We start from the raw sequence: 24,431 nt of genomic DNA, 5'->3' as shown, positions 1-24,431 counted from the left end.
AGGACTGGCAAGTCAGGAGGAAGTCGCAAACACCTTCAGCATCAGTATAACAAGTGAAGTTGTCCTTGCAACATGTTCGTGCGATCCACTTTCGGCTAGCCACAGTGCGCAAACAAAGCCCGGTCTGCGAGTAACATTTAGTGCGCCAGCGCCCTCGAGGGGTGCTGCGCCATTCGAGCTGCTATTTCGACTACCACCCCATTTTAATTACTTTTCAACACAGTTTCACTCACTCACAGTGTCATCCTCACCCTAGCCATACATCATACATAAGCAGAAGACCTATATGGTACAATGCAGTCAAAGCTGCTACGGTGATTCCACACTGGCATCCTCAAGCCAGGGCTGCAGCCATGGCGGGTGCCACCGGCGCCGCGGCGGCGGAGCGTCCACTGCGGGCGGCGCTCTTGGCTGCAGCCAGGCGCGCGCCGGCCGAGTGCTTCTGAGTCACAAACCTGCGCAGAGTGCGGACACCACACACACGCACACACACACACACACACACACACACACACACACACACACACACACACACACACACCGGGGATTAGGCGTGCCCGGTAAACGTTGTAGCGCGTCGCCGACGCGGAGCATGGCAGCGCATGCGGGCGCACCTCGGAGACGAGGCTGAATGCCAACCGCCCGGGTAGGGGGTTCCAGGCAACATATGCGGGTGAGTATACTCAAGGTGACAACTGGGGCAACATCGACAAACGCGGAGCTCGGTAACCGGCGTCGGTATTTGTTGGTAACTGCGCGCGCGTGTATGGCGGAATTTTGTTCCGTTTGATTCTTTGTTTAACACACACACACACACACACACACACACACACACACACACACACACACACACACACACACACACACACATGCGCACACGGCGCCACGTCATGCGCTGCAGGTCAAAAGGCACGTCTCATGTCAGCAGCCCGCCGTCCAGCGCCCCCCCCACCCAGACACCCACCTGAAGAAGTCGCGCCATAGCAGCTCGAACACAAGCCAGTTGGCCGGGCTGCCGGCGCCGCCGGCCGCCGCGCCACCCTGCTTCGCCGGCCCCGATAGCGGCGCAGCGGCGCTTCCACTGCCGATGGCGCTGCTGCTGCTGCTGCGGATGACGGGCGCGCCCGCGGGCGCCAGCTGCTGCCGCATCTCGTGGTACATACGGCGCGGCGACAGGCAGCCCAGCGCCAGCCAGGGCGAGATGCGGCAGGAGAAGGTGGCGGAGGGCGGCGCGGCGCCCGGCTTGCCGCTGCCCGAGGCGGCGGCGGCAGCGCCCGACACTGCACGCCTCAGCTGCGGGCCAACCCGCCAACGCGACAGGCAGTCAGCAGGAGGCGGAGCAGGCGGCGAACTTGTAGGCCCGACCAACCAACCGAGTGAGTACGGCAGCCCCATCAGCGTTAGCACGCTTCACGTCACGCAACGTCGATGCCTCCCGCAACCCCGCCTCACCTCGTCTATGAAGGCCTGCATGTGGCGCAGCGCCTCGCTCTCGCCGCCGCGCAGCACCAGCGCGGGACCGCCGCCCAGCTGCAGCGGCGCGCCCAGGCCACTGCCGGGTGCGGCCGCGCCCGCAGTGGCGGCGGCCGGGGAGAAGCCCAGGCGCTGCAGTGTGGGGATGTCGCCCGGCTCCACACTGCGCAATCGTGCACGGATACCATAGTGGGTGGGCTATCGATCACATCCGTTCATTCATGCAGGTCACCCCTTGACCACATAGGTACGTTTCTCCCCAACCGATGTCTGAGCCGCAACGCCAACCGCTGACTGGCTGCGCTGACCCGCCGCACCCCTCGTCCTTTTATGCTGTGTGTCGCCTCCGTCCTCACCTGTTGCCAGCCGGCAGACCCTTGATTCCGCCGTCCGACTCGGACAACTGCCGCACCTGCCCGGATACGACAGCACAGGGTACAACAGGACGGCACACAGGCTCAAGAGGCAGCGACATGATAGACGACAGGGTTGCTTCCCGCACGCAGCATTCACTGTGCCACGCAGTCCCACGACTCCTTATTTAGCTGCGTGGGTTACCGGTACCTTGAGGTTGGCGACGCGCTCGCGGAAATCGGCGTAACTGGTTGGCATAGCATCCAGCCTGTGTGCGTGTGCGCGAGTGCGTGTTGGTGTGTGAATTGCAGTCTGCACTCCTGTAGCCTATGGTATACAGGTGCGCATGCACGGGTGTGTATTTGTGCGTACACACTTACATCCTCTGCACACATGCAGCCCCTATTCCCATCTTCATTGCTAATTTTCTTTTTCCAACCACCACTCTCGCACAGGTGCATGCACAAGGCCTGCACTCTTACGCATGCGCGCACGTGCACATTGCCTACAGCCCAGTGCAGCCCGGTCGGTGCCGAGGAGTACATTGGGGCGACCCCAAGAGCTTCACGCCACGTCGCGTACCTCGTCTTTGTAATTGCCTTCCCATACAGCCCGCAGCCCCCCCCACTTCGGATTGGCAGAAAGTTACACCTCCCCACACCCACACCTGAAGGGCAGATCCTCCAGGTGGAACAGGGTGCCGCCCCACTGCGGCCGCAGCTCGCAGCTTTCGCGGTCCAGAGCCGCGCGCACACGGCCCTCCACCTGCACCGCACAGAAACACAGGGTGCAACTCATGCGGGCGGCAGCGGGGCCGGCGTGGGAGACACGGTATGCCGCCGCTACTGCGCGCAGCCCGACCAGCACAGCCATGCATGTGGGTTGCACCACAGTGTGTGCTGCACACACCTGCCCACCACCTTCCGGACCGGCCCGACCTGGACCTCTCCCTCACCCGCAGCTGCCGCAGCCGCAGCCCCAGCACCTGCGACTGCACCCGCCCTACACCACCTGCACCCGCCCTACACCACCCACACAGGCCCACACAGCCCACACAGCCCACGCACACCGCACCCGCGCCGCACCTGCATCTCCTCCGCCGTGACCTCGCTCTGGCAGTACACCGCGCCGGCGCCCACCGCCGCCGCCAGCTCCTTCAGCACCGCCTCCGGCCGCCCCAGCCGTACCACCAGGTCACTGCCGGCGTCACGCAGGCGCTGGCGCAGGTCCGCCACGGCCTCCAGCAGAAAGCGCGCGCGGCCGGGCCCGGTGCGGTCAAAGCCGCTCGGCGTCTGCGGTAACAGGCATACAGAATAGCCAGCCTGAGAGCGGCAGTGGAGGCTGACGGAGTGTGGCTGGGGCCGTGTTCGTTCGCACGCGGATGCCGCGACCGTGCATGTTGTGTCGCGAGTGTCGGGAAACAGGAGGAGGCAGGCCAGGCGCCCCGCGCCCCCGTGGCTCGTCAGGCGCGCACCTTGCCGTAGTCGCGCGGGTCAAACACGTACACCGGCAGCACCGAGCTGGACTGGCGGCAAGCCTGCGCAGGGCGGAGGGGCAGCCGTCCATGCAAGGTGGAGTTGCGACGACAGGGGTGTGAAGGGAGAGAGTCGCGTGCAGGCGCACGGGCGCAGAGGAGGGGGTGAAGATGGATAGCGCAGTGGCCATGCGCGGCCCACGCTTTGTGTGAAGGTTCTCCAGGCCATGCTCCCCCAGCAGGTGGCATCATGCGAAGACCACTGGCTCTTATGGATTTCATGCCCCGGATCGTCCAGCAGTTCGCACCTGCTCCAGCGCCGGGTTGTCATGTAGGCGCAGGTCGTTGCGGAACCAAACAAGTGCCGCCTTGCGCGCCGCGCCTCCAGCAGGCCGGCCGCCGCCGCCGGGAGCCGCCCGCTTGGGCACCTGCGCGCATGATGACACAATTACGATATATCCCGCGTCATGGCCAACCGCGTTGGAATGCCAACCCAGTCCTTGCCCCTGAATCTCATCCCCGCAGTTCGCCGTGACCACCCTTCACCCCCGCTTGCTGGCCATCATTCAGTTGGACAGCTGCTGCGCTGCACGAGTAGCTTCGTGTGGGGCGGTGCCTCACCGGGGCGGGGAACACACGCATGTCGGACAGCGACGCAGGGCCGTTGAAAGCAGGCTGCAGCCACATCAGCAGGGGCGGGCGGGAAGAAGGGAGCAGGCTCAGCCACAGGTGATGGAAGTGCGAATGCATAGTTGCTGCTTTGCAACGCCGCACGAGGTTACCCGGACGCATGGAAGTGTCCAACGCCAATGAAACCAGGCGCAAGAACGCCGCCGCCCCAATTTGACCAGGCAGGCAGCCAGGCACACAATCCATGCCCACACGCAACACGCGTGCACATCTCGCAGATACGGTGTCGGCCCTTTCCTCATGTGCTTGCCTTGTGCAACATCGCATTCGCCGCACCTGGTGGAAAGGGCCGGTGACCAGTCGCGCCAGTGCCGCCGGCACCGCGCTCACCAGGCGCTGCAGCGCGTGCGGGCCCGGGCGCTGAGCAGGCGCGCTGTCGGCGGCGCCACTGCTGGCGCTGCTGCTGTCACTGGTGGCGAGAGCCGCATTGATAGGGTGGCTGCGCACGCCATCGCGAGCGCTGACGGGCGGCGGAGCGGCTGCACAGCAGGGCACGCAGGGGGCTGTGAGTTGGCATAAGTATGCGGACAGGCTTCCTGGGCGCCCGTGATGTGGTCGCCATGTAAACTGCCATAACTGCATACTAGTACGCACCCTTGGTGGGCCTTGCTGCGTGCCTGCTTGCGCCAAGCCCTGCGGGCGCGCCGAGCGCGTGCAGAGACAACGCCGCTAGCGGAAGCGGGCCGTGGGAATCCATGCCTCACGCAAGTTTGTAGGCCCGTAACGAAACCCACTGAAGCAACAAATGTAATCTGGGCCCTTGCAAGGTCTTCGCGATGAAGGTTTCGACGCCCGATGGGTACACCTCAGAGTCAGAGTCAGTAGTCCTTCCTAAATATCACTAGCGGTCCATTTTCCTTGACTTGTTGAAATCCTTGGGCACATCACCTACAAGCCGAGCTCGCACAGAATAAAGCTAACGAAGACAGACCGCTCACCCAAAACCCCTCTTGAACTACGTAACCCGCCTCCGATTCGTTAGAATGCCGCCTCGTCCGGTGCGTACTGAATGCTCTATCGTTACTGTCGCGGTGCACAGTGGCGATCGATCGGGCATGGAAGGGAATATTTAAGGTTCCCCGGCGGCCGGCGAGCAACGTCTCAGCACGGCTGGGAAGTTGTCTAGACTGTATTTGTAACGAGGGGGGCGCTGGGGGTAAAAGCTGCGTGTGTGGTCTTAGTCAAGTGGGTTCTGGGTGCCCACCAACAGCTACGTGTCCCTCGTCCCTGCGGTACCTCCTGCAGGAAGGCACCGATGGCTCAGACTGGAGCTACCGGGAGGTCGTTGAAGATCGTAAGCTTTGGACCCTAGGGATACACGGGATTCTGCCTGTAACCCCGAACTTGGGTTTGGATTGAATGTGTCCACCCCCTCCCTCCGTCCTCCTGTGCCTCGCCTGCCAGGCTACAAGCGCATGGCCGTCAACATGAGCGCCACACTCGTGCTCCACCAAGTACAGGTGGGTGCACGTGTGTGTGCGGGTGTGCTGCGTGGCTGTGGACCTGCGATTGGGAGGTGGTCACACGCGGAGCCACCCTTGGTGATGGCCGGGACCTGCAACCAGGTGTTTGGCACGTGCTTGCGCGCCTTCCCGTGTCTTTCTGTCTCACGAAAACCGGATGCCCGGGCCACCGTGGCCTGGCAATGCTCACACGTAGCAAAACACTCTTGAAGTCATTGTGCAGTCGTGCTGTCGGGCGTAGCTGCTGCTCAGTAGGCATAATGCACAGCCTAGTGCGTGCGCGTGCTCAACCCCTTCCGCTGCTCTTGTCCCCGCAACTTTCATGCGCGCTTGCAGACACTGATCGTGGTCTTGAAGCTGGCGTGGACGTGTATCCCCATCTACACTGGCGGTGAGCAATGAGTGTTACCAACCGGGGTCGGCAAAGCACACCGGAGCTGGCGCCATGCCCTTGGCTGCCTAGCCATGCCGGATAATGGTAGTTGTGCCGCGCGCTGTCAGTGTGGCCGAGTGAAGGCGTAGCCTGCCCACGCTGCCCTGCGCCCCTCGGGCTGCCTATCTGCCAACCTGCCTACCTACCCAACCAACCTCAGAGTGGCCGCTGCTTGTGTGTGCTCCCTCTGCTCCGCCCCCAGAGGGCACCCCCAACCAGTTCTTCTATGCGTGGGCGGTGCTGCTGCTGCTTGGCAACGTGTGCTTCTACCTGGGTGAGTGAGTGGGCTGTGTGCACCGCTGCATCAGCATTGCAATGCACACGGGGGCAGGTGGCTTGGGGAGTCGGCCCACTGCACAAACCTGCAACTATGTTTTGTGAGGGCAGCGGCGGAACATGGGGTCGCGACACAAGACCGAGTGGGGCTTATCGTTGCCAAGTTGCATGCACCCGGCTTGCAAACACGCGCATACCTGCATCTGCCACGAGCGACACCTGTGATGCGTGACGTGCCTCACAAATACGGGATCGGGCTACCGGTTGCGCTTATAGAGTATGCGGGTCTGCGCTTCATGCATGATGCGATACGGTCTGTGTGCTGTGTTGCTTATGCCGCGCAGGCAAGCCCCGCGGCCGCTGCATCCTGCCGTACATGAAGGTGGCGGTCACGTGCGTGCTGCTGACCATGGCGCTGGTGAGCTCGGGGTGGGAGGTGGAGAGGAGCACACGCTTTCAGTGATAGAATCGAAGGGGTGTCGGGCCAGGAGGCAGCCGGCGGCTGAACTTGCGTGCGGGCACTGGGACGCTTCTGCAGCAAGCCTGCCCGGGCCCCTGTTGCCCCTGAAGGGCACAGCGCTCGAGTGCACAATAGAGACTCTTCACGGCACCTCCTCTCCTGTCGTGTGCACATGCAAGTGAGCAACGTTTTTGCGCCAGGCTGACCAATGATGTGTGCTCATGCGTCATTGCGCGCAGACGTTCATCGGCATCTGGAAGATGTACATGCTGGAGCCCAAGACCAGCATGCTTTCGCGGCGCCTGTTCAAGTACCTGAAAGACACAGGACGCGTCACCTCCAGTGAGTGCGCGGGGCTGTCTTGGCATCTGTGTGCATCTGTGTCGGTGTCTCGTGATGCAATACCTTACTGAAGATGTTGCGCGGTCGTGTGCGCGTCTCCGTGCACACCGGACCCACGGGATTGGTTCAAAGTTAAAACCCGCCCCACCACCCACGCCATGCGTGCCCCACATGCCACGCCGTGCCTGCACCACCTGCTGCGGCCTGCGCGCATCACTGGCCCCGGGTGCTGCTGCTGTTGGTTTTTGAACGAACAAGGGAAGGGTTCGACACCGCTGACGTTGTGTGTCGCTGCACTCCGCACCTGCAGTCAAGGCTTTGGACACGTTCACGACCATAGAGGGCCTGATCGACGCGGCGACGCTGGCGGCGTGCGGAGTGTGCTTCTTCGTGTTCAACAACTGGGTGAAGGACGCCATGGAGGTCGTCAAGGAGCGCGATGAGCGCATCAAGGCGGCGGGCGCCGGCGCCGCGGCGGCCAAGGCGGCGGGCCTCAAGAAGCGGCGGTAAAGATGGAGGGTAGCTAGAGGGCTGTGTGTTGTGTGGTGATGGAGCATGGCTATAGGCGAACAATGTTTGTGCTCGCAACTCGCAACTGAGTGGAATCATGAGCGGCGCCAGGCGGGACGTCGCAACGCTGGATACGCTTCCCTATGCGTTAGCGCGGCGGATCGTGTGAGCTGGTGGATGGGGTAATCATGAAGGCCCAGGGGCCAGGGCACATGAAGAACAACATGCCATAACGAGTCAACGCAGTGAAGGCATGTGTACCGACATGGCAGCCTGGGAATAGGTTGTGCCACTGTGCTGAAGTATGGAGTGGGGCCTGAGGCGCCCCTCTGCTGTGTGAGGTGATGTTCAGAGGTTGGACCTAGTAAAGACGCTTGCCTACAGGTCCAGGCGCACAGGCATGAGAGTGAGTTATTGCTACTTGACAAAGCATTACAGTGTCGACCAGTGTGACCTGACACCATCCCGGTACGTTTCGACATTAATCTTCTCACAACTCAATCTTCCGCACATCTCTCGTCTCTGCGTCATGTTATCGCAATGCGTGCTGCTCAAGTGACAACCAACCTGCCACACACACAACCGCTCGGTCAGGTTGCAGCAGCTGCTGCTGCAACCCTGACCACGGTCCGGCACCCTCATCCCATGCAGCAGCACACCCTTCCTGGGGTACCTGCCCGCACCCCTGTCACCAACACACATACGCGGACGGGAAGGGCTGCTGCGTTAGGGCAGGGGGCTCGCAACACACGCCATCTAAACCTGTCTTGTCCCGAAGAATGGTGATATAACCCAGCCCTCCGCCGCCGCTGCGCCAACCGTGTGCACTGGGATCCAACCGCAATCATCAATCGTTCCCGACCGCAAACAAATACTGTTCGCGCCATGTACTGCTATGGCTCACGCCGTCTAGAGCTAACTCATTACCACGCCTGCTGCCGCCCCGCCTTCCCTTCACCAGCCCGCGTCTGCTGTGCCTGTCTGCTGCCACATCATGTTCTACTCTTAGGCGTCGTCGGGCAGCTTCTGCAGCTGGAACTTGGCCAGGAACTCATCACCGAACACGATCTCCCCGCCGATGGGCAGCTCCACGTAGTCCATGGCCTTGATCTCGGCGCCGTTGACCATGGTGCCGTTGGTGCTGTTTACGTCGATCACCAGCACCTGCGCGTCGCGGCACCAGGCAGCCGCGGCGGCACCCGGCACATGGCGAGGATGGTGTTACACGAAGGCGAAGGAGAGTGGGCTGTGTGGTGTGTAAGGCCGTACTGCGCCAGCAACTTTTCCATGCGGGCAGTCCACATCACCCGAGCCCAGTTTTCCCATCTACTACTGCTCCAGGGCTTGTAGCTTGTCCAGCACGTCCTTTAAGAAGGCGCATTCCAATTCTTTCCCAGTCCACAGTCCCCGACGCATGCAACCTGCATGTCCCTTCCCTTGTACCCTACGTACATCGCAGCTACAGTTTCAGGCCGACCATAACCCTTGCCCCAGCCCCCTCCGATAGCTCCAGTGTCCTCACCTTGTCACCTTCAATGGTGAGGATAGCATGCCGGCTGGACACGGTGGGCACCGGCAGCACAATGTCGCATGGCTCCACACGCCCCACGTCCAGCGTGCCCTCACGCAGCGGCACTGGGCCCGGCGGCGTGACCTTCTCGCCATCCAGGTGCTCGGTGCTGCCCGAGCCTGGGGTTGCGGGGTTGTGAGGGGAGGGGAGAGGGTCAGGGGGCATCAGGCGGCACTTGGTAGCATGGCTGTGAACGGGTTTGTGGGTGTGGGACGTTGCGTGCCCCTGGTAAGGCCTGTAGCCCCGAATCCCGCCGGCACCTTGTCCGCCCAGCACTGAGCTTCCCTGCACCCGTCATTCTCTCCCCCCTCGCTGCCACTGGCTGCCCCGCGAAGATACCAGGCACCCACTGAGACGAGACCCGGTCGTCCTTGGCACACTCACCAATGGGCTGCAGAACCAGCTTGTTGGACACCGCTACATGTGTCCGCCGGCTCGTGCGGCCCGAGATGCCTACAGGCAGAGGGCAGAAGCGCGGACCGTAATGCTGACGCGGCATCGCTCTTTCCAAAGGTCCGCACGGTAATTGTTGTCTGTCCTCGAGCTCACCTGCACGAGCACGCGACACGGTCGAACGAGCGAACGAGACCTGCATGGTGGTGCACCTGCACGCAAGCGGCATGGACAAGGATCCCCTGAGCAAGCACGACGAAAAGACAGGGCGAGCGGCCGGCATCAGATTCAATTATCGATCTGTTAGCCGCCACCGCTCCCGGATTACGCACGCCGCTCGCGGTGAGCCTCCAGCTGTCCCGAGCCGACCGCAAGCAGGTGCAGTGCACCAAACGCTTCTGGCTCGCTGACACAGGCTTGCAAGTCTAATGGCTACCCTTTCAAGATTCTGACGTCCTCAAAGCAGCCGACCCGCTTTTTGCGCGAAGCTTCTATGCATTGAGGTGCAACATTATGTTCCGCACCTGGACTGTAACACAGAGAAGCCCGGCGGAATGCGTACTGTAGGGATGCTACTTGGTATTACGAGAAGCTACGTTGGGGCGCCAGTTTGGGCGGGATGGGGCCGCGGAGTGGCCCGATGCGTTTACGACTGCCAAGGCGCGCGCGGCGGACTGTCATGTGTGCATGCAGCGCGGATGGCCCGCCCCCCGCCCCCACTCACCCCCCCCCCGCAAGGCGCAAGGCATTGGGCCAGCCCTGCCTGCCTGACCGGGTTTGGCAGGCATGGCAGGGTCCAATCAGTGCCGCGCAAGGTTCCATTACAAGGATGTGTCCCGAGCCCATCACTCAGACTCGCTGAGGCGTGTCCAGTTCCCTGTGCCAGTTCCCAGTATGAGGAGCTAAGGCACTGCCGCCGCCACGCTGCTGTGATCGACCTCCTGTGCTGTAGGCCTCAAGGGTTGCTGCCGCTTTCATGTGCTCAAAAGCTCATCGCGACGATGCCTGGCGCCTTGTGTGAACTAGGAAGACCTGGCGGCGCTCTGCGGTTCTGGCTGTAAGGCACTGCAGACTGCAGTACACCGCAACCAGCATTGGGCCCGCAAGACGTACCGTACCATGCTTTCGGAACACCCTCCGAGGCGTACCAACCAGAAGCCCCTCGAATGCGCAGGCATGCAGCCAAGGGGCTCGGCTCGTCCGAGCTTACAGGTCCCAGCGTCACCGACACTGGGTTGCACGGTGCTCGGCCCAGCAGTCCTCCAAGCTCCGTCTCCTGCTCCTCCAGTAGCGTCTATGGCCACCTCACGGCACGGACGGCCGCACAGGGCGCCTCAAGCGCGCGTTCCCCGCAATCCGTGTGGACGCGCTCACTCCACACAGGCTTGATTGGTGACTAGCTTAGACGTAACACCGATTCCCGAAACAATGCAGATACACCAGCAGCAAAATAGCACGCAACGATGTTGTGCCGTTCTCAAAGTAACGCCACACCAACACAGGTTTGTGACGTCCGGTTGGCGCGCCCCTGGAGCGCTATTTTACGCCGTCTCCCCCTGGTCACCCTCCGCCGCCACCTCCAGCCCCGCCGCCACCTCCAGCTCCGCCGCCACCTCCGGCGCGTCCGCCGCCACCTCCGCCTCCGCCGCCACCTCCGCCTCCGCCACCTCCGCCTCCGCCGCTGGCTCCGCTTCTGCCGCCACCTCTGCCTCCGCAGCTGGCTCCGCCTCCGCCGCCGGCTCCGCCTCCGCCACCTCCTCCACAGCCGCCTCAGCTGGCGCCGGCTCCGCCTCCTTCGCGTCCTCCACCTTCGCCTCCCCCACCTTGACTGCCTCCTCCTTCACCTCCTCTGCCACGGCTGCTGGCGCCGCCGCCGGCCACACCACGGGCTCCGGCTCGCCGGCCTTGGTTGTGTACTTGTCGTAGCGGGACTGGAAGCCCATGGCCTTGGCCAGAGGGATCACCACGGCCCGAGCGATCTGGGGTTTGTGAGGGCCATGGGGTGTGAAGGTGGGGGCGGTGGATGTGTGCAGTGGGTGTGCAGGGATGGATGTCACATGGTGAATGCTTCAGGGGCAGCGGAAAGAGCACACGTGCGCAGCCCAGGCTTGCTCCTGTTCCTGAAGGAGGACTCGTGTCGGAGCGTGTGGTTTGCACACGTGCGCGCCGCGGGCGCCTGCCTGGCCCACCCACCTTCCACACGCTCTGAGGCATGTCATGCAGTGTCATGGCGTTGTCGGCGTACACCAGGAACAGCTGGATGGGGTTGGTCTTGCTCAAGCCCTCGTTCTGTGGGTGCGGTGAAACAGCGATAGGGCCAGAGGTCCGCGCCGTGGACGTGTCAGGGCCCGCACCAGGACAAACGTCGTCTTTACGTGCCGTGTCGGGCCCGGTCACACCACGCCCAGCCACCGGCTGCTACCGGTGCCTTACGGCCCCCGCACGGGTTGGCGGCGAGCGGCTGTGGAACTACACCGCGGTTCATCCTACCCGACTTGCGCCTTTCCCAGCACCTTGTCCAACGCAACACCTACCCACGTACCCCATCCATGCCCCCATCCGCCTCCTCATCGAGACGGCTCCATGGACATGGCGGAAACACCCTTCCCGCCCAACGACACACCCCACCCTCCCAACCCGTGTCGCATCCGCACCTGCCGCGCCAGGCCAATGAGCGTCTCCAGGTAGCGCTCATCCGGAGCGCCCGGGCTCACACGCAGGTTGGCCTCAATGGGTCCCGAGCCGCCGTTGTAATAGAGGTACGGCGTGCCTGCGCGGGGTGTGCGTATGCGTCATGAAGGCATGCAGGCAACAGGACCGCACACAGCAGACCGCCCGCGAGCAACGCGGGGCGAGCACGGACCGGGCGCTGCTGGTCAAAGCACGCGCGCGGCGGCCAAGCCGATGCCTGGCCGGCGTTTATGAACGAGACATCCCACCAGAATGCAGCACTGCAGCCTCCACTCGGCCTCTGACGCCTGCCGGCGCTTCACCGCGTTTGCGCTGGGGCACGCAAGCGTCCTGGGCGCTTCTACTCCTCCCCCTGATCCCGCTGCCAGATTCGTCCCGCACCTGGGCGCAGCACCATCTTGTGGCCTAGCTCCAGCTCCGTCTCAGTTCCGTTGATGGACAAAACCACCTTGCCACCTGTGCAGCCGAAAATGCCCGGAGGTACACATGTGAGTGCATTCCTCCGCATACCGTAACATGCCATGCCAGTGCGCCTCTTTGGAGCTGCATCCAACACCACCACCTGCACCACCGCCCGCCCGCCCGCGGTCGAATGCATGCCATGTGCATAAGCTTCGCAGCTACGGCGCGTTTCGGCGCGTGCCCTGCCAGCCTCGGTCCCCCCCCAGCACCGATTCTGTTGCGCCATTTCGGTTTGGCTCGGACACGTTTTCCCGGACCGTGCTCATAGCTGCCGCTCTTACTGCTGTGCCGGCCGAATGACGCTGGCGGCGGCCTGGCCCCAAGGCCCACATGTACGCCCGACAGCTGCGCCTGGCCCGCAGGTCTTAAGCGTGGCTCCCTGGCCCGTGCCCCTTACAGCGACTTCAAGCTCGCCCCACACACCGAACCCACGTCCGCGCCCCTCGTACGGCGAGCCACCCAACCGCGCGCCCTAACCCTGCCCTGTACAACTGCCCTCAATGCCCCCGGCACCCCTCACCCGCTCGTCCCTCCCCCCAACACGCAGACACATCTCACACAACGCCCTACAGCCCGGGACACACAATACCGCAGCCCTGCTCTGCGCCACTCACTCAGTGCTGTGAGCTCCACGGTCTGGTGGTCGTGGCTCAGCATGGGGCCGCTGCAGGGCTTGCCCTTGTGGAAGGCCTCCGCGGTGGGCGAGCAGAACACGTTCACCTCAAAATACTGCCCGCCCGTGGAACTGGAGCGGGTAAGCACGGTGAGGCTGCAGGGAGCGAGCGGGACAGAGATGTGGCAGGGTGTCACAGGGCGGCACCTTGTGCTGCACGCCCACGAGCGGGTGCGCAGGTACCGCGTGGCCGTTGGCGGCGTGGTCAAAACCCTAAGCAAAAAGGGTCGCAAGCAACTTTTTGCAGGTGCAGGAACGTCCTGCCTAACACGTGCACCCGTTTTGGAGCACAGCCGAGACTGAAGTGCGACTGGAACCACGAATTGCCTAGGGCCTAGCTGTGAAGCGCACGGGGCTTGCGGCGATTGGACCGTGTTATGCGTTGCTGCCATTGTTTGGACCGGAACCGCTTTTACTTATACCATACACTTGTATCGATACGCATTCCTGAGTACTCTGACACTACGCGCAAGCCTGGGGGGAATCGCGACAAAAACGAGGCAGGGTTCTCCTAAAACGCGCCTCAACACACCATGCAAGTTACCTAGTAGTATAGCGATGCTACGAGCCCTGGTCTTTGCTCATGTAACTCACCGCTTGCCATCGCGCGCCTTGCTATCCCAGCCGCCCGTCCAGTTGGTGAAGTCGATGCGAGTCATATTCTGGTTCATGTACCGGGAGCCTCCGATGATCAACGCTACAATCAGGGCACTGTACACGGGCCGCATCGATACATTTTTGCTCTCTACCCTCTTGGGCCGCGGAGCCGGGGCAGTTTGCGCCATTTTTGAAGTGATATGTGACCGGATTCAACGCAAGTGCGTCACGAGTTACAGGCTAACCAAGCGAAAGGGTCCTGTTCAACTGCAGGTTCACATGGGGCAGATGGGAGCAACTGTCGTACGGTGCTGCAGGTGAAGCGGCTCCTTTGGCGCGTCGCATATGGTAATGTGGGAACTACAGGTGATATGGTCATATGGGCACGCCTACAGGAGTAAATACGTCATGCCACATTGCCACCTTTGTTTAGCTTTGTTCCTGTGCCAGGCTACGGTGCGTGCCTCCGCCCGCCGCCGCCCATGGCTCTGCCCTGCTCTGCCCATCCCTAAGCAGTTTACCTGCAGTCGTCTTCCCACTCCGCCTCACCGCTGCTCACACCACCTTTACTTTGTGAAATGTGCCTCAATCCCATCCAACAATACAAGCCGCCAGTCTGTCACGACCGACAGCACATGGCTACTGGCACCCCTGCTGCCAGCGTTGTGTGTGAATAATTCAAGGTGGTGAGCACGACGTATACCTGTCCCTGTAGAAACCGTCAAACCGAGGCCCGGGCCGGGGGAACCTTATAACTCCTGCAACACTCATATATGCAGCTAGTTTGGTCCCCGACTGGGGGTGCTCCTGGCCGGCTGAAACTCAGCCTTTCTCTCCTGTGGTCTAACCGGTCAATCCGATTATTTGAGGCCCAGACCAGACTTCATCGGCTCTGCTCCATGTGCAGTTATGTCCGGCAAGTGAAAGAGATGTGCGCTATCATAGGGTAGCGTAGTCTTGCGGTCCTCTGACATCCTATCTAAAAGCGCTTGCCAACCGTGCGCCAGCCATGAAATGAAATGCAGCGTTAGCTGCGCGCGTGATGACGAATCACCCGTAGCACCCTGCCGCCCTGCCGCAACTGCTTGCAACTGATCTAATCCTCGGCAAGTAGCGTCCTCGTCACCGGAGGCTCCTCCAGTAGCCGCTGCTACATCCGCCCACCTAGTAGTGCTCCAGCCACTGAAACGTGCAGCGTGCACCGGTATGCCGCCCTGCTCGAATGTTGCAAGCATACTGCAAATTGCGCAGCCGTGTAACCATTAGTTGTTGTTGTGCTGGTGGAACTGGTTGTTGGGCATCTTATTGTTGGGCATCATCGTGAGGTTCAGGTGCCTGTGGAGGAATGCCCAGAGAAATCACGCACGGACACGGCAACAGCCGACAATGAGTACGGCAAGGGAGAGACGCCATCACCATATGAGCACCTAGCAGGCAGTCCACCCGCAAACAAAAGAACCAGCCCCGCACAGCCCTTGCCCATCGGCACATGCAAGAGGTGAGCTTCATGCACGATTCTACAAGAGCCAGGGGCCCTGCTGTCGGCCAGGAATGACTCACGGCTGCGAGGCGTGCTGCTTGTCGCCACCGGACCCAGCGTCGTGCTGCGCTCAGGCAGGAGCAGACCGGATTGTCACAAAGAGCATCTCCACTTGAGCCCAGGTGTGTGCACCGACAGGCCGTGTGCCAGATGCACGATACGAACACGACCCAGCCCCGTTGCTGGGCATGATGCGGCCGTCTCCTTAAAGCCTAGCCCGTGCAAGTTCCGACTACTCCGCGCCTCATGTCTACCTCGTCCCATCCATACCGGACTGACCTCAATTCATCAGCCCCCGGCCAGCCTTCCCCCGCCCGGCGCTCCGGCGCCCCGTGCCCCCGCCCCCCACCACCCTTCCTCCCCCTCACACCTGGAACACGCCGCGGCCGCTCTTGGCTCCCAGCAGCCCCGCGTCCACGTACTGCACCAGCAGCGGGCAGGGCCGGTACTTGGAGTCGGCGAACTGGCTGTGCAACGTGCGCATGATGGACAGGCACGTGTCCAGGCCTGGCAGGGCCGGAGGGGGCGGGGCGGAGGGAACAGGGGAGGGGGGGGAACAGGAGTTGCAGGGGAGTCTCAAATGGATGCATGCCACGCGGGTCCGGGTTTGGGTTCTGGATCCTAGTTGAGCTGGAGCCGGTGCTCCGCTACCGACTACAGCCCCCCAGGTGCCTTATGCCCGGCTCACCAATGTTGTCGGCCATGCGCAGCGGCCCCAGCTGCATGTTGGTGCCCAGCCGCATGGAGCGGTCGATGTCCTCGGCGCTGCCCACGTTCTCACTGAGCAGGAAGAACGCCTCGTTCACGAGCTGCGTGCGGCAGCAGCAGCCACAGTGCGGCAGGAGGGTCAGGGGGCGCTGGCAGGCGGGGTAGGTTGGATGCGAAGGCGATAAACCGATAAGGGAAAAGGCGCGAGGCGAAGTGGGACGGCGGACAGTGTCGCACACGCGGGCCGCGGGGCCAGGCGCAGTCTCATGCCGTTTTACCTTGCGGTGGATGCACCCTGTTCCTGGTTGCCGCTGACTCGCCGCCGACCCTCCCGCCAGCCCCCCAGCACCTGCCCCGTCAACCCCTCACCGGCATGAGCAGGCGGTAGACCAGGAAGCCCTGTGGGTGGGGAAGGGCACGTGGCGACGCATAGCACCCGGCGTTGTGTGCGGCGCACCTTTCCTTACACCTTGATAAGTTTCGTTCTCCCTCTCCCTCTCCCTCTCCCTCCCGTTTCCGTTCAATCCCCCTCCTTATCCTCCTCCACACCGCCTCCTCACGCCCTGCACCTCGCTCTCCACGCGGCACCGCTTACCGGCCTATCCTGCGACACGCACACGCTCTTGCCCAGGCTCTCCGCCAGCGAGCGCGCCGCCTCGTAGGTCTGCTGCGAGGTGTGCATGCCCTTGGCCAGCTCCACCAGCGGCACCACCGGCGCCGGGTGCATGAAGTGCATGCTGCGAGGCGAGCAGGTGAGCGGGTGTAGTAGGACTGTCGGCAAAAGACCTGGAAAGACACATCTAGATGCCCCAAGGCGTGTTCCACAGAGGGGGCGGCACTGGAGGTGAGGCGAGGCTCCCACAGCGGTGAGGACGCGCGGGCAGCTGGCCACGCCGCACGCGCTAGAGCCAAATGAGCGTGCACAGGAGGTGGCGGCACCGGTCAGCGGAGCGGCCGGCTATGGCGAGGACAGCGGCAGCGGCAGCGGCAGCGGCAGCGGCAGCGGCAGCGGCAGCGGCAGCGGCAGCGGCAGCGGCAGCGGCAGCGGCAGCGGGAGCGGCAGCGGCAGCGGCAGCGGCAGCGGGAGCGGCAGCGGTAGCAGCGGGGCGGGGTGCACGGGGGGGGGGGGGGCGCGGCGTGTGCTCACTCACCCCACGACCCTGTGCGGCTTGCTTGTGACGCTGGCCAGGCGGGTGATGGAGATGGAGCTGGTGTTGGAGGCCAGGATGGTCTCCACACGCGTGGCCTGAGCGGCGGGCAAGGGGGCGGACAAGCCGGGGAGGGTCATGGAAGATTTCTTGCAGGGACGTGCAGGCGAGGCGAGTGAGGAAACCGCTGCGGCGAACGAACGCAGTTCACAGGGCTCGGCCCAAGGCCGCTGCCCTCCCCCAGCTCCTTTCCGCCTGCCTCTCGATTCCCCTCCTTTCCCAGGTCCCGCACCCGGTCTAGCTTCCTGAAGACCTCCTTCTTGAGCGCCTCGTCCTCCGCCACTGCCTCAATGATGAAGTCGGCGCCGCGAACACTCTGGAGTAGCGCGAGCCGGGGTGGGGGCGGGGGTAGTCTCTTCCAAAGTGGGGGTGGCGCCGAGGTTGCACACGGGCGCGCAGCACGCACGCGCTGGGATCCCACATCCCGCCACGGCGTGGCGGATGCAGCTTCCTAGCCGCAGCCATGCCCCAGGTGGATCATGCAAGCCGCCCCCACCCCTTACGCCCCCGCTTGACTGTAATCACTGGCGCGCAACACAACACCCACGCACCTCTAGCCCGTTGTGCGAGGTGTGGATGCGTCCCAGCGTGGCGGCCGCGTCGTCGGGCAGCATGCTGTCCTTCTTCACCAACCGCTCCAGAGCCTTCTTCAGCTGCCCCAGCCCGCGCTCCAGCGCCAGCGGGTTGGTGTCGTTGAGCAGCACGTTCATGCCGCGACTGGCAATCACTTGCGCAATTCCTGTGGTGTAAGCACACGTATGAGCACATGTACACACGTGTGCATTAGGGTGGCGGTGTGCCGCGGGCACACGCGTGTGTGTCGTGGAATGGGGAGAGGGAAGCTGCCGCCGGCGCGGAGTGCGGGAGGTGCGGTATGCACTGAAGAGTGTGGGAACACGGATGATGCCCACATGGGGGAGTCGCCCTGGTTATATCTGCGCGTGTTCTGGCAGATAGCTGCACACCATGGCGCATGAATTGCACTCTGAAGCCATGCATTGCGCTGCAAGGTGCCCCAGGCGAGTTCGTCTGGGGCCCGGGTACACATCAAGCCGGGGGGCACATGCCAGCGAAGGGCCCGCTTGCCCAAGCTGATGCTGTCGACCAGCGGCAACCTCGGATATGGTGTTGAAAAAGGTTTATAGTGCACTTAAAGGCCAAGCATATGCAAGCGACCGCGTTTCGGCACGCGAAATGCACTGCCAACTCACCCCAGCCCATCTGCCCTCCCCCGATGACGCCTACTGTGCTCGGCAGCATTTTCGAGTGCCTGTTTGGCACCTGGTAAGTGGGCTAGCCTCAAAATGCGGCTAAACTGACTGTTCCGGTCTTCTCGAAAGTCGAAACAGCGTTCTCGCAGTCCACCAGCGGTGCGCAGCAGTGCTTCAAAGAGTCGGGGAAAAGTACACAAGATGAAACCCAGGAAACGGGTGTTGCGCGTTGGCTTGCTGCAAATGTACCTCCCTTGGGGTGGCTGCTGAAGCGGTTATTGAATAAGAAGTGACACTCGAAGGCATTAATTTCATCGCGCTGCAGTCGTGGGCAAAACTGACTTTGGAACCAGGTGCATCTCGGTTCCGACAGCCGATCCGACAGATGTCCAAAGGCCATTTCTGTATGTACCCAACAGCTGATAGCAACACTGTCTGCATTAACACTCGTCACCATACCTACACCCTACAATATGCTCACCGGCATTTACCACCGCCACAGCCACACAACCGACCGTGCACGGCGTCCTTACTGTTCGTCAGCGAGCTCGTAGCGCGCGTGTGATAGCATGCCAGCCTCGATGGGTAGCAAAGCAGACAACAATTACTCCATGAACGCGATGACGGCCGGCGAGCAGGTGAGACCTCGCTGACCTGCTGCATACCGGGCGCTGCAATTTCGTCCTAGCATCAACCACGCCAGCTGGAAACCTGTATCAGGCCGCTCTTCCAATGGTGAAGTCTCTGCTATCAAGGTGAGGGCCCACTGTGCTCGCGAGGGTCGCCCAGTTGGGTCGCACATGCGCAACAATCGTGACCTGTTTCGCGCACTGTGAATATGCTCGCAGATTGCGGATACCAGGCACCAAGGCAGTGAAGCATGACGTCAAAGCGGTTGTTGCGGACAGCACGGCGGTGGGTTCTGTAGGAATGCATAGGCATGTGTATCGCTTCGGCAACCGCCTTGTCTCCCTGCAAGCATTGCGTACATATACTGACGTTTATTAAACTGTGTCCATTTGGCGTAGGGCAAGCAATCGGACCAGGAACTCGGCGGTCGGTGGGCAGCCAGGTCAGTGAGAACCTGTGAGAACACTGTCGCAGCGAGCTTCCTTCTTCTGCGCGAGCATGACCATACGCATGTAACTAAGATTACCTGGCGCTCATAGCCAGCGGGTGTCGCCTTCCGCCCGCCTTACCCGGTCGCCAACTTCACAGCAGCTAACGCCATCCCCGGAACCGGGTCCTGTTCCCCCGATCCCCCCTGACCCCCTTCGCCCTGCCTCCGACCAACCCGCAGCCCCTTCGCACTCGGCCAAGGCCTGCCGCCCGCCGAACAATGCACGTCGGGCTCCACGCCAACCCCCGCGCCGGCCGCGCGAGCTCCCAGCCTCTCCGCCTTTTCCACGCCTCAGCCCCAGAACGCCGGCAACCACCCCACCGCCCAGCGAGCCGGCGGCGGCGCACCCGGCGCAGTCGCAACCCCCACACCTACCACCGCCGTGCCGCGGTTCCATGACCAGCAACAATACCTGGCTGCAGCGCAAGAGGCGCAGCAGCAGCAACGGCGACCACCGCCGCTGCAGCTGCAGCCATGTGTGGGCGGTGCTGGCGCTGGAGGGGCCTGTGGCGTGCCGCTGGCTGCGCACGCCAGCATGGACGCGCCGCTGCCGCAGCAGCACAGCTGGGGCAGCCCGCGCTCCTCCGACATGCAGAGAAGCGTCAGCAGCAGCGACACGGTGGCGGCGCTGATGCAGGAGGTGCGTGGGAACAGCTCTGGGCGGGGGCGGGAGGGAGGGTGGGGTGGCGTGGGCTGGGGTGGGGGGTGGGGCCAGTCCGCCAGTGGAAGAGCTGGGGCGCTGTGCAGACGCTTGGCGATGAATGGCACTACGTCAGCTGACCATTTGCAGTAGATTTCTCGCTGACTTGCCACCAAAACGTTCCGCGCTGACCGCAGGCGCAGGCCCTGCAGAGCGGCGGCGGCGCGGCGGGCAGTGCACATGGCCGGTGCGTTTCAACAGGTGGCATCCTGGGCGAAGGGCGAAGGCCTGGGCGAAGGGCGAAGGCCTGGGCGAAGGGCGGCGCTGAGGTCGCTTGGCTCGCCCCTGTACTTGCTTAGCACGGCATCAAGTGGGTGTTGAGCCCACATACTCAAAATGAACACCGCGCTGACTGGCCCCGCAATCGCGCTGCCTCTACAGCTCGTCCGGCGGCGGCCGACCCTCCGGCGTGCCGCCTCTCAACCTGGCTCGAGTTGGCATCGCATCGGCTGCTGCCGCCGCCGCCCCGCCAGCGGCGCCCCACCACGACCGTGCCGCCGCCGGGCCCGGGGGCGCCGGCGCAGCCGCGGGCGCCGACAGTCACTCGGCCCTGCAGGCGGGTGTGGCGGAGCTGGAGCAGGAGTTGGCGGGCTGGGCGGCGGCGCCTCAGTGGCAGCCCTCCAGCCAGGGGCGCTGGTACGTGTACCCGCCCATCGGCCGCAAGGTGAGGCACGCAGCCGCCCGTACGTCTGACTGTACGTTTGTGGGTGTGGGTTTTGGGGGGTGGGTTGGACGGACTGCCGGGAGTGGGTGAGCGGCAGTGTCGCTTGTAAGCTTGAGCTCGCGTAATCACCGCCGCCTGCTGCTGCGGCTGCTGCTGACGCGGCTGCAGGATGTGGCCCCGGTGGAGGCGCTGGTGTCCACGCTCACGCCCGCCCAGGCCGCGGAGGTGGCGGTGCTGTGGCGCCAGTACGCAGCAGCCAGGTGGGGGGTCGGTGGGCTGGGTTGGGCGGTTGCGTGGCGGGGCGCGGGCGTGGGCCTGTGTGTTCTGCGCCAGCGTCACCAGGGCCGCATATCGACCAGAGCAACCGACCGTCGCGAGCACGAGAGCCTGCGCGCAACGCGGCGGGTGGCCCGTGCGTGACCCTAGATGCTGCTGCGTCCATTCCGGACTCAAAGCCTGTCGTTGCAATGCCGGTAACCAATAGATTTGTGGTTGGGTTGGTTGGTCCGCGCACAGGTACTCTGCAGAGCTGATGGCGGGCCGCGCGGTGCGGCTGTGTCGCGAGCTGACCCGCGAGCTGGCCAACAGCCGCGCCCACACCGGACACGTCGCGGAGCAGGGCGCTGAGCATGCCGAGAAGCTTGGCCAGACGGTAGGTGCGGTCTGTCTGCGTGTAGCGCGTGTGCTTGGACAACGTATGCGTGCATGGGGGCAACAGAGTATGTGTTAGGATAGGATGCACGCTGTGAGATTTAACGCCGGGTTACGGAGCTTGGAACAGGCTTGGCGCTCACGTTACTGTGTGTTTTTGTCTTTCACGGTTGGCTTGGTGTCACAGATCAAATCCCTGCAGCAGCAACTGGATGAGGCGCGCCACGCCGCCGCCGCAGCAGCAGCGGCGGCGCCTGCCATGCACGGCAACAGCAGCGCACACACGTGCAGCAGCTGCCGCCAGCCGCAGGCTCAGCAACAACAGCCCCAGCCCGCGCAATCCGCATCCGCCGCACCCGCAGCGCCTGCGGCGGCTGTGAACGATTACCTCGCCAGCCCCACCCGCCACCATGCCTCGGCGGCGATGGCAATGGCGGCGCCCGCCATAGGCGCTGGCTTGACGCCCGTCGGCGCGCTGCGCGTGCCTGTGCCGGCCCCGGCGCGGCCGCAGCTGGAGGTGAGCGCCTGCAAGGCCGCTGCGCGGCAGCAGGGCAACGGCGCGACGCGCGGCTCTATGGCGGCTGCGGCTGTGGGGCTGCTGGACACAGATGACGGTTACAGCTACAGCAGCTGCAGCAGCAGTCCCGGCCGCCCCGAGGACCTCGCTGCCCGGCTGCACACTCAGCACACTCAGCACGCGCAGCAGCAGGGGCAGCAGCGGGCTGCCGCGGGGCCTGGCGGCGCCGAGGCGCTGCGTGCACTCGCACAGGAGAATGAGGAGTTGCTGGACCAGCTGGAGCATATGCGGGGTCTCTTCCTAGAGGTGCGAGAGGAGTGATATGGTCGGGGCGCTTTTGTTCGCATTGACAAGAGCCCTTGTGCGCTGTTGTTGTGAGTGTAATGGTGCGGCTAGCAGCTTGGCGTGCACCACGTGTGTTTGTGACTGTTTGGCCGTCGCCGCTGCGCACACAGGCCCACGCTGACGGCCGCGCGCTCCGTGAGGCTCTGGAGGACGTGGACGCCGAGTGCGCGGCGCTTCGACAGCACGGCAGCGGCCTCGGCCGCCAGGCGGCGGCGGTGCTGGCGGAGAACACGAGCCTGCGCGTGGAGGTGGAGGGTCTGCGGGCTGCACTGCTGGCCTCACAGCAACAGCAGCAACGCCAGCAGCAGCAGCAACACCAACAACTGCATGTTGGGGTGGCGGGAGCGATGGGGCCGGGGCAGGCACAGCAGCCGGTGGCGCCTCTGCACGGCCCCCACGCGCCGGCGCACATCCCCAGGCCCCCGCCGGGATCCGCTGCCGCCTCCGGCACCACCTCTCGCACGCCCCTCGCCACTGCAGCGGCGGCTGCTGGCGGCAGCGGAGGCACGCCCCTAACGGCACCGCGGCCGCCAGTGGCTGGCATGGCCTCGGCAGCCGCATATGCTGCGGGTGTCGCCACCAACACCTGGACACCGCCACCGGTCATTGGCCTCGCAGTTCCGTCCACGGCAGCGCCAGGCACGGGCGCCGGTCCCCACAGCGGCCGCCGCACCGCAGTGCTCCGCACCGCCGCAACTGAGCCGCGGTCCCTGGCGCCCCAGCAACAAGAGCAGCTGCAGCGCCCGGCAGCACAGCCATACTTTGAATCGCGCCTGGGGGGAGGCGGCAGCAGCAGCAGCAGTGGCGGCGGTGGCATTTCGGATGCAGGGGCAGGGCAAGTGGCGCGGACCCTGGCGCACGCGCTGGAGACGGAGGGCGCGGTCGCCGTGGTCCACGCGGTACCTGCGGTGGCCTCGAGCAGCGGCGTGGGCAGCTTGCAGGTCAGGGCGCTCTCACGCAGCGGCTCTGCATCCGCACTGGCCGCGGCGCCGCTGCCGCACCAGCATCACCAGCAGTCATATGTGCAGCAGCGGCAGCAGCAGGCGGCTGAACAGGGGCGGAACCAGCAGCAGCAGCAGCTGCTGCTGCACGAGCTTGCCTGGTGAGCTGCCGGCCTGGTGACAGGAGGCTGTGGAGGTGAGGGGCCAGGCACCCCGCCGTCCCAGTCCACCAGAGAGTGGAAGTGCGCTTGGTGTGTGTGCGCGTGGCATTGCTCACTTCACATTACCCACCGCCCGTCACGACGCTTGCTCGTGAAAGACTTGGGGTGGTACGAAAGGAGGGTTTCTCGTGCAGACACAACTCTTCCTCGTGAAGAGCTCATCCTCGTAGTATATTCATTACTTACTTAGGGGGCAAGACCCGTGCGCCAAATGGGCAGAGCCATGTGCACCCCATCTGGTTGCTGTCATTCGCGTGTTGGTTACTTGGCTGGCGACCAGGATGCCGCCAGGGGTGTTGGTTTTGCTTGGGAGGCCCCACACGCCGCATAGGCGTCTCCACGGGTATAGTGCGTGCGATAGGAATTCGTGAGACCATACATAAGTTTGTCCTTTCGGTGGATTACTGGTCAGGATCCCCCAAGGCCGCACAGGCCTCCGTTGTGACGCGCACGCCATGTTTTTGACATTATGATTCATAAAGGAGTTAGCAATCGCTGGCGCGAACAAGAAACAAGTTGATACCCTGCCAACATGAAGGTTGGTAGCTGCACCTGCCGCAAGGAGTCGGGGGACTGACAACGCGACATGCCGGCTCCGGATTGGCCCAGGGCTCTCGTACCCGATTGCGGTGGGTCGCATAGAAGATTTCATGTGTATCCTCTCTTATTTAGCACTGCTTGTAATAGTATTTTGCAGCTGCTCTCTTGCCAAGTTCCCTCGTCGTTTCCGACTGACGCGCACCT

General features: G+C 63.5%; 6 protein-coding genes across 6 annotated transcripts; 2 read left to right on the top strand and 4 right to left on the bottom strand.

Moving 5' to 3' along the window:
* Positions 1-37: 37 nt before the first annotated feature.
* Positions 38-4,725, bottom strand: CHLRE_12g534550v5 (uncharacterized protein). The gene is made up of 12 exons (XM_043068619.1): positions 4,586-4,725; positions 4,268-4,470; positions 3,923-3,976; positions 3,610-3,729; positions 3,302-3,364; positions 2,913-3,119; positions 2,495-2,592; positions 2,038-2,095; positions 1,830-1,885; positions 1,453-1,636; positions 965-1,293; positions 38-455 (listed from the first exon to the last, which is right to left on the bottom strand). Exons 1-12 carry the CDS (start codon positions 4,686-4,688, stop codon positions 335-337), a joined length of 1,596 nt encoding a protein of 531 aa, XP_042918714.1. The 5' UTR covers positions 4,689-4,725; the 3' UTR covers positions 38-334.
* Positions 4,726-4,841: 116 nt separating this feature from the next.
* On the top strand, positions 4,842-7,891 carry CHLRE_12g534500v5 (uncharacterized protein). Its single transcript, XM_001692845.2, has 8 exons — positions 4,842-4,989; positions 5,237-5,285; positions 5,396-5,451; positions 5,791-5,845; positions 6,090-6,161; positions 6,508-6,581; positions 6,863-6,965; positions 7,276-7,891. The coding sequence occupies exons 1-8, from the start codon at positions 4,975-4,977 to the stop codon at positions 7,473-7,475; spliced, it is 624 nt and encodes a 207-aa protein (XP_001692897.2). The 5' UTR covers positions 4,842-4,974; the 3' UTR covers positions 7,476-7,891.
* A 4-nt stretch (positions 7,892-7,895) lies between these two features.
* On the bottom strand, positions 7,896-10,005 carry CHLRE_12g534450v5 (uncharacterized protein). Its single transcript, XM_001692945.2, has 5 exons — positions 9,963-10,005; positions 9,595-9,650; positions 9,430-9,498; positions 8,998-9,164; positions 7,896-8,639 (listed from the first exon to the last, which is right to left on the bottom strand). Exons 2-5 carry the CDS (start codon positions 9,638-9,640, stop codon positions 8,481-8,483), a joined length of 441 nt encoding a protein of 146 aa, XP_001692997.1. The 5' UTR covers positions 9,641-9,650; positions 9,963-10,005; the 3' UTR covers positions 7,896-8,480.
* A 627-nt stretch (positions 10,006-10,632) lies between these two features.
* On the bottom strand, positions 10,633-14,185 carry CHLRE_12g534400v5 (uncharacterized protein). Its single transcript, XM_001692946.2, has 6 exons — positions 13,859-14,185; positions 13,206-13,360; positions 12,511-12,585; positions 12,093-12,208; positions 11,632-11,727; positions 10,633-11,417 (listed from the first exon to the last, which is right to left on the bottom strand). Exons 1-6 carry the CDS (start codon positions 14,047-14,049, stop codon positions 10,980-10,982), a joined length of 1,071 nt encoding a protein of 356 aa, XP_001692998.2. The 5' UTR covers positions 14,050-14,185; the 3' UTR covers positions 10,633-10,979.
* A 51-nt stretch (positions 14,186-14,236) lies between these two features.
* Positions 14,237-18,885, bottom strand: CHLRE_12g534350v5 (3-hydroxybutyryl-CoA dehydrogenase). Its single transcript, XM_001692947.2, has 10 exons — positions 18,529-18,885; positions 17,869-18,056; positions 17,550-17,633; positions 17,261-17,355; positions 16,705-16,846; positions 16,479-16,508; positions 16,090-16,210; positions 15,772-15,908; positions 15,422-15,465; positions 14,237-15,196 (listed from the first exon to the last, which is right to left on the bottom strand). The coding sequence occupies exons 1-10, from the start codon at positions 18,575-18,577 to the stop codon at positions 15,124-15,126; spliced, it is 963 nt and encodes a 320-aa protein (XP_001692999.2). The 5' UTR covers positions 18,578-18,885; the 3' UTR covers positions 14,237-15,123.
* A 100-nt stretch (positions 18,886-18,985) lies between these two features.
* On the top strand, positions 18,986-24,383 carry CHLRE_12g534302v5 (uncharacterized protein). Its single transcript, XM_043068618.1, has 11 exons — positions 18,986-19,166; positions 19,249-19,283; positions 19,377-19,443; positions 19,557-19,600; positions 19,829-20,288; positions 20,486-20,535; positions 20,730-21,012; positions 21,181-21,272; positions 21,529-21,664; positions 21,851-22,486; positions 22,636-24,383. The coding sequence occupies exons 1-11, from the start codon at positions 19,110-19,112 to the stop codon at positions 23,629-23,631; spliced, it is 2,856 nt and encodes a 951-aa protein (XP_042918713.1). The 5' UTR covers positions 18,986-19,109; the 3' UTR covers positions 23,632-24,383.
* Positions 24,384-24,431: the final 48 nt, after the last annotated feature.

This window comes from Chlamydomonas reinhardtii, chromosome 12 (genome assembly GCF_000002595.2).
Source record: "Chlamydomonas reinhardtii strain CC-503 cw92 mt+ chromosome 12, whole genome shotgun sequence".
In the NCBI taxonomy this organism is placed as follows: Eukaryota; Viridiplantae; Chlorophyta; class Chlorophyceae; order Chlamydomonadales; family Chlamydomonadaceae; genus Chlamydomonas; species Chlamydomonas reinhardtii.
The sequence above is the reverse complement of the archived record's forward strand: the minus strand, read 5'-3'. Positions and strand labels throughout refer to the sequence as shown.

Bases quoted from the DNA above. Each gene is read 5' to 3' on its own strand.
- CHLRE_12g534400v5 (XM_001692946.2), bottom strand. From the start codon at position 14,049: ATGGCGCAAACTGCCCCGGCTCCGCGGCCCAAGAGGGTAGAGAGCAAA. The intron at 12,586-13,205 runs GTGAGTGGCGCA...TCGGCTGCACAG, and splicing joins CGTGGAGCTCACAGCACTGA to GTGGCAAGGTGGTTTTGTCC. The intron at 11,728-12,092 runs GTGCGGATGCGA...CCGCACCCACAG, and splicing joins TCATTGGCCTGGCGCGGCAG to AACGAGGGCTTGAGCAAGAC.
- CHLRE_12g534500v5 (XM_001692845.2), top strand. The intron at 5,846-6,089 runs GTGAGCAATGAG...CTCCGCCCCCAG, and splicing joins TATCCCCATCTACACTGGCG to AGGGCACCCCCAACCAGTTC. The intron at 6,582-6,862 runs GTGAGCTCGGGG...CATTGCGCGCAG, and splicing joins TGCTGCTGACCATGGCGCTG to ACGTTCATCGGCATCTGGAA.
- CHLRE_12g534550v5 (XM_043068619.1), bottom strand. From the start codon at position 4,688: ATGGATTCCCACGGCCCGCTTCCGCTAGCGGCGTTGTCTCTGCACGCG. The intron at 3,977-4,267 runs GTGCGGCGAATG...ATGTGGCTGCAG, and splicing joins TCACCGGCCCTTTCCACCAG to CCTGCTTTCAACGGCCCTGC. The intron at 2,593-2,912 runs GTGCGGCGCGGG...TGTGCGGTGCAG, and splicing joins TCACGGCGGAGGAGATGCAG to GTGGAGGGCCGTGTGCGCGC.
- CHLRE_12g534302v5 (XM_043068618.1), top strand. From the start codon at position 19,110: ATGGGTAGCAAAGCAGACAACAATTACTCCATGAACGCGATGACGGCC. The intron at 19,601-19,828 runs GTCAGTGAGAAC...ACCAACCCGCAG, and splicing joins GGCGGTCGGTGGGCAGCCAG to CCCCTTCGCACTCGGCCAAG. The intron at 21,013-21,180 runs GTGAGGCACGCA...ACGCGGCTGCAG, and splicing joins ACCCGCCCATCGGCCGCAAG to GATGTGGCCCCGGTGGAGGC.
- CHLRE_12g534450v5 (XM_001692945.2), bottom strand. From the start codon at position 9,640: ATGCAGGTCTCGTTCGCTCGTTCGACCGTGTCGCGTGCTCGTGCAG. The intron at 9,499-9,594 runs GTGAGCTCGAGG...CTCTGCCTGTAG, and splicing joins CGTGTCGCGTGCTCGTGCAG to GCATCTCGGGCCGCACGAGC. The intron at 8,640-8,997 runs GTGAGGACACTG...CGCGACGCGCAG, and splicing joins TCACCATTGAAGGTGACAAG to GTGCTGGTGATCGACGTAAA.
- CHLRE_12g534350v5 (XM_001692947.2), bottom strand. From the start codon at position 18,577: ATGCTGCCGAGCACAGTAGGCGTCATCGGGGGAGGGCAGATGGGCTGG. The intron at 17,356-17,549 runs GTGCGGGACCTG...CCCGCCGCTCAG, and splicing joins TCTTCAGGAAGCTAGACCGG to GCCACGCGTGTGGAGACCAT. The intron at 16,211-16,478 runs GTGAGGGGTTGA...TGCCGCACGCAG, and splicing joins TCTACCGCCTGCTCATGCCG to CTCGTGAACGAGGCGTTCTT.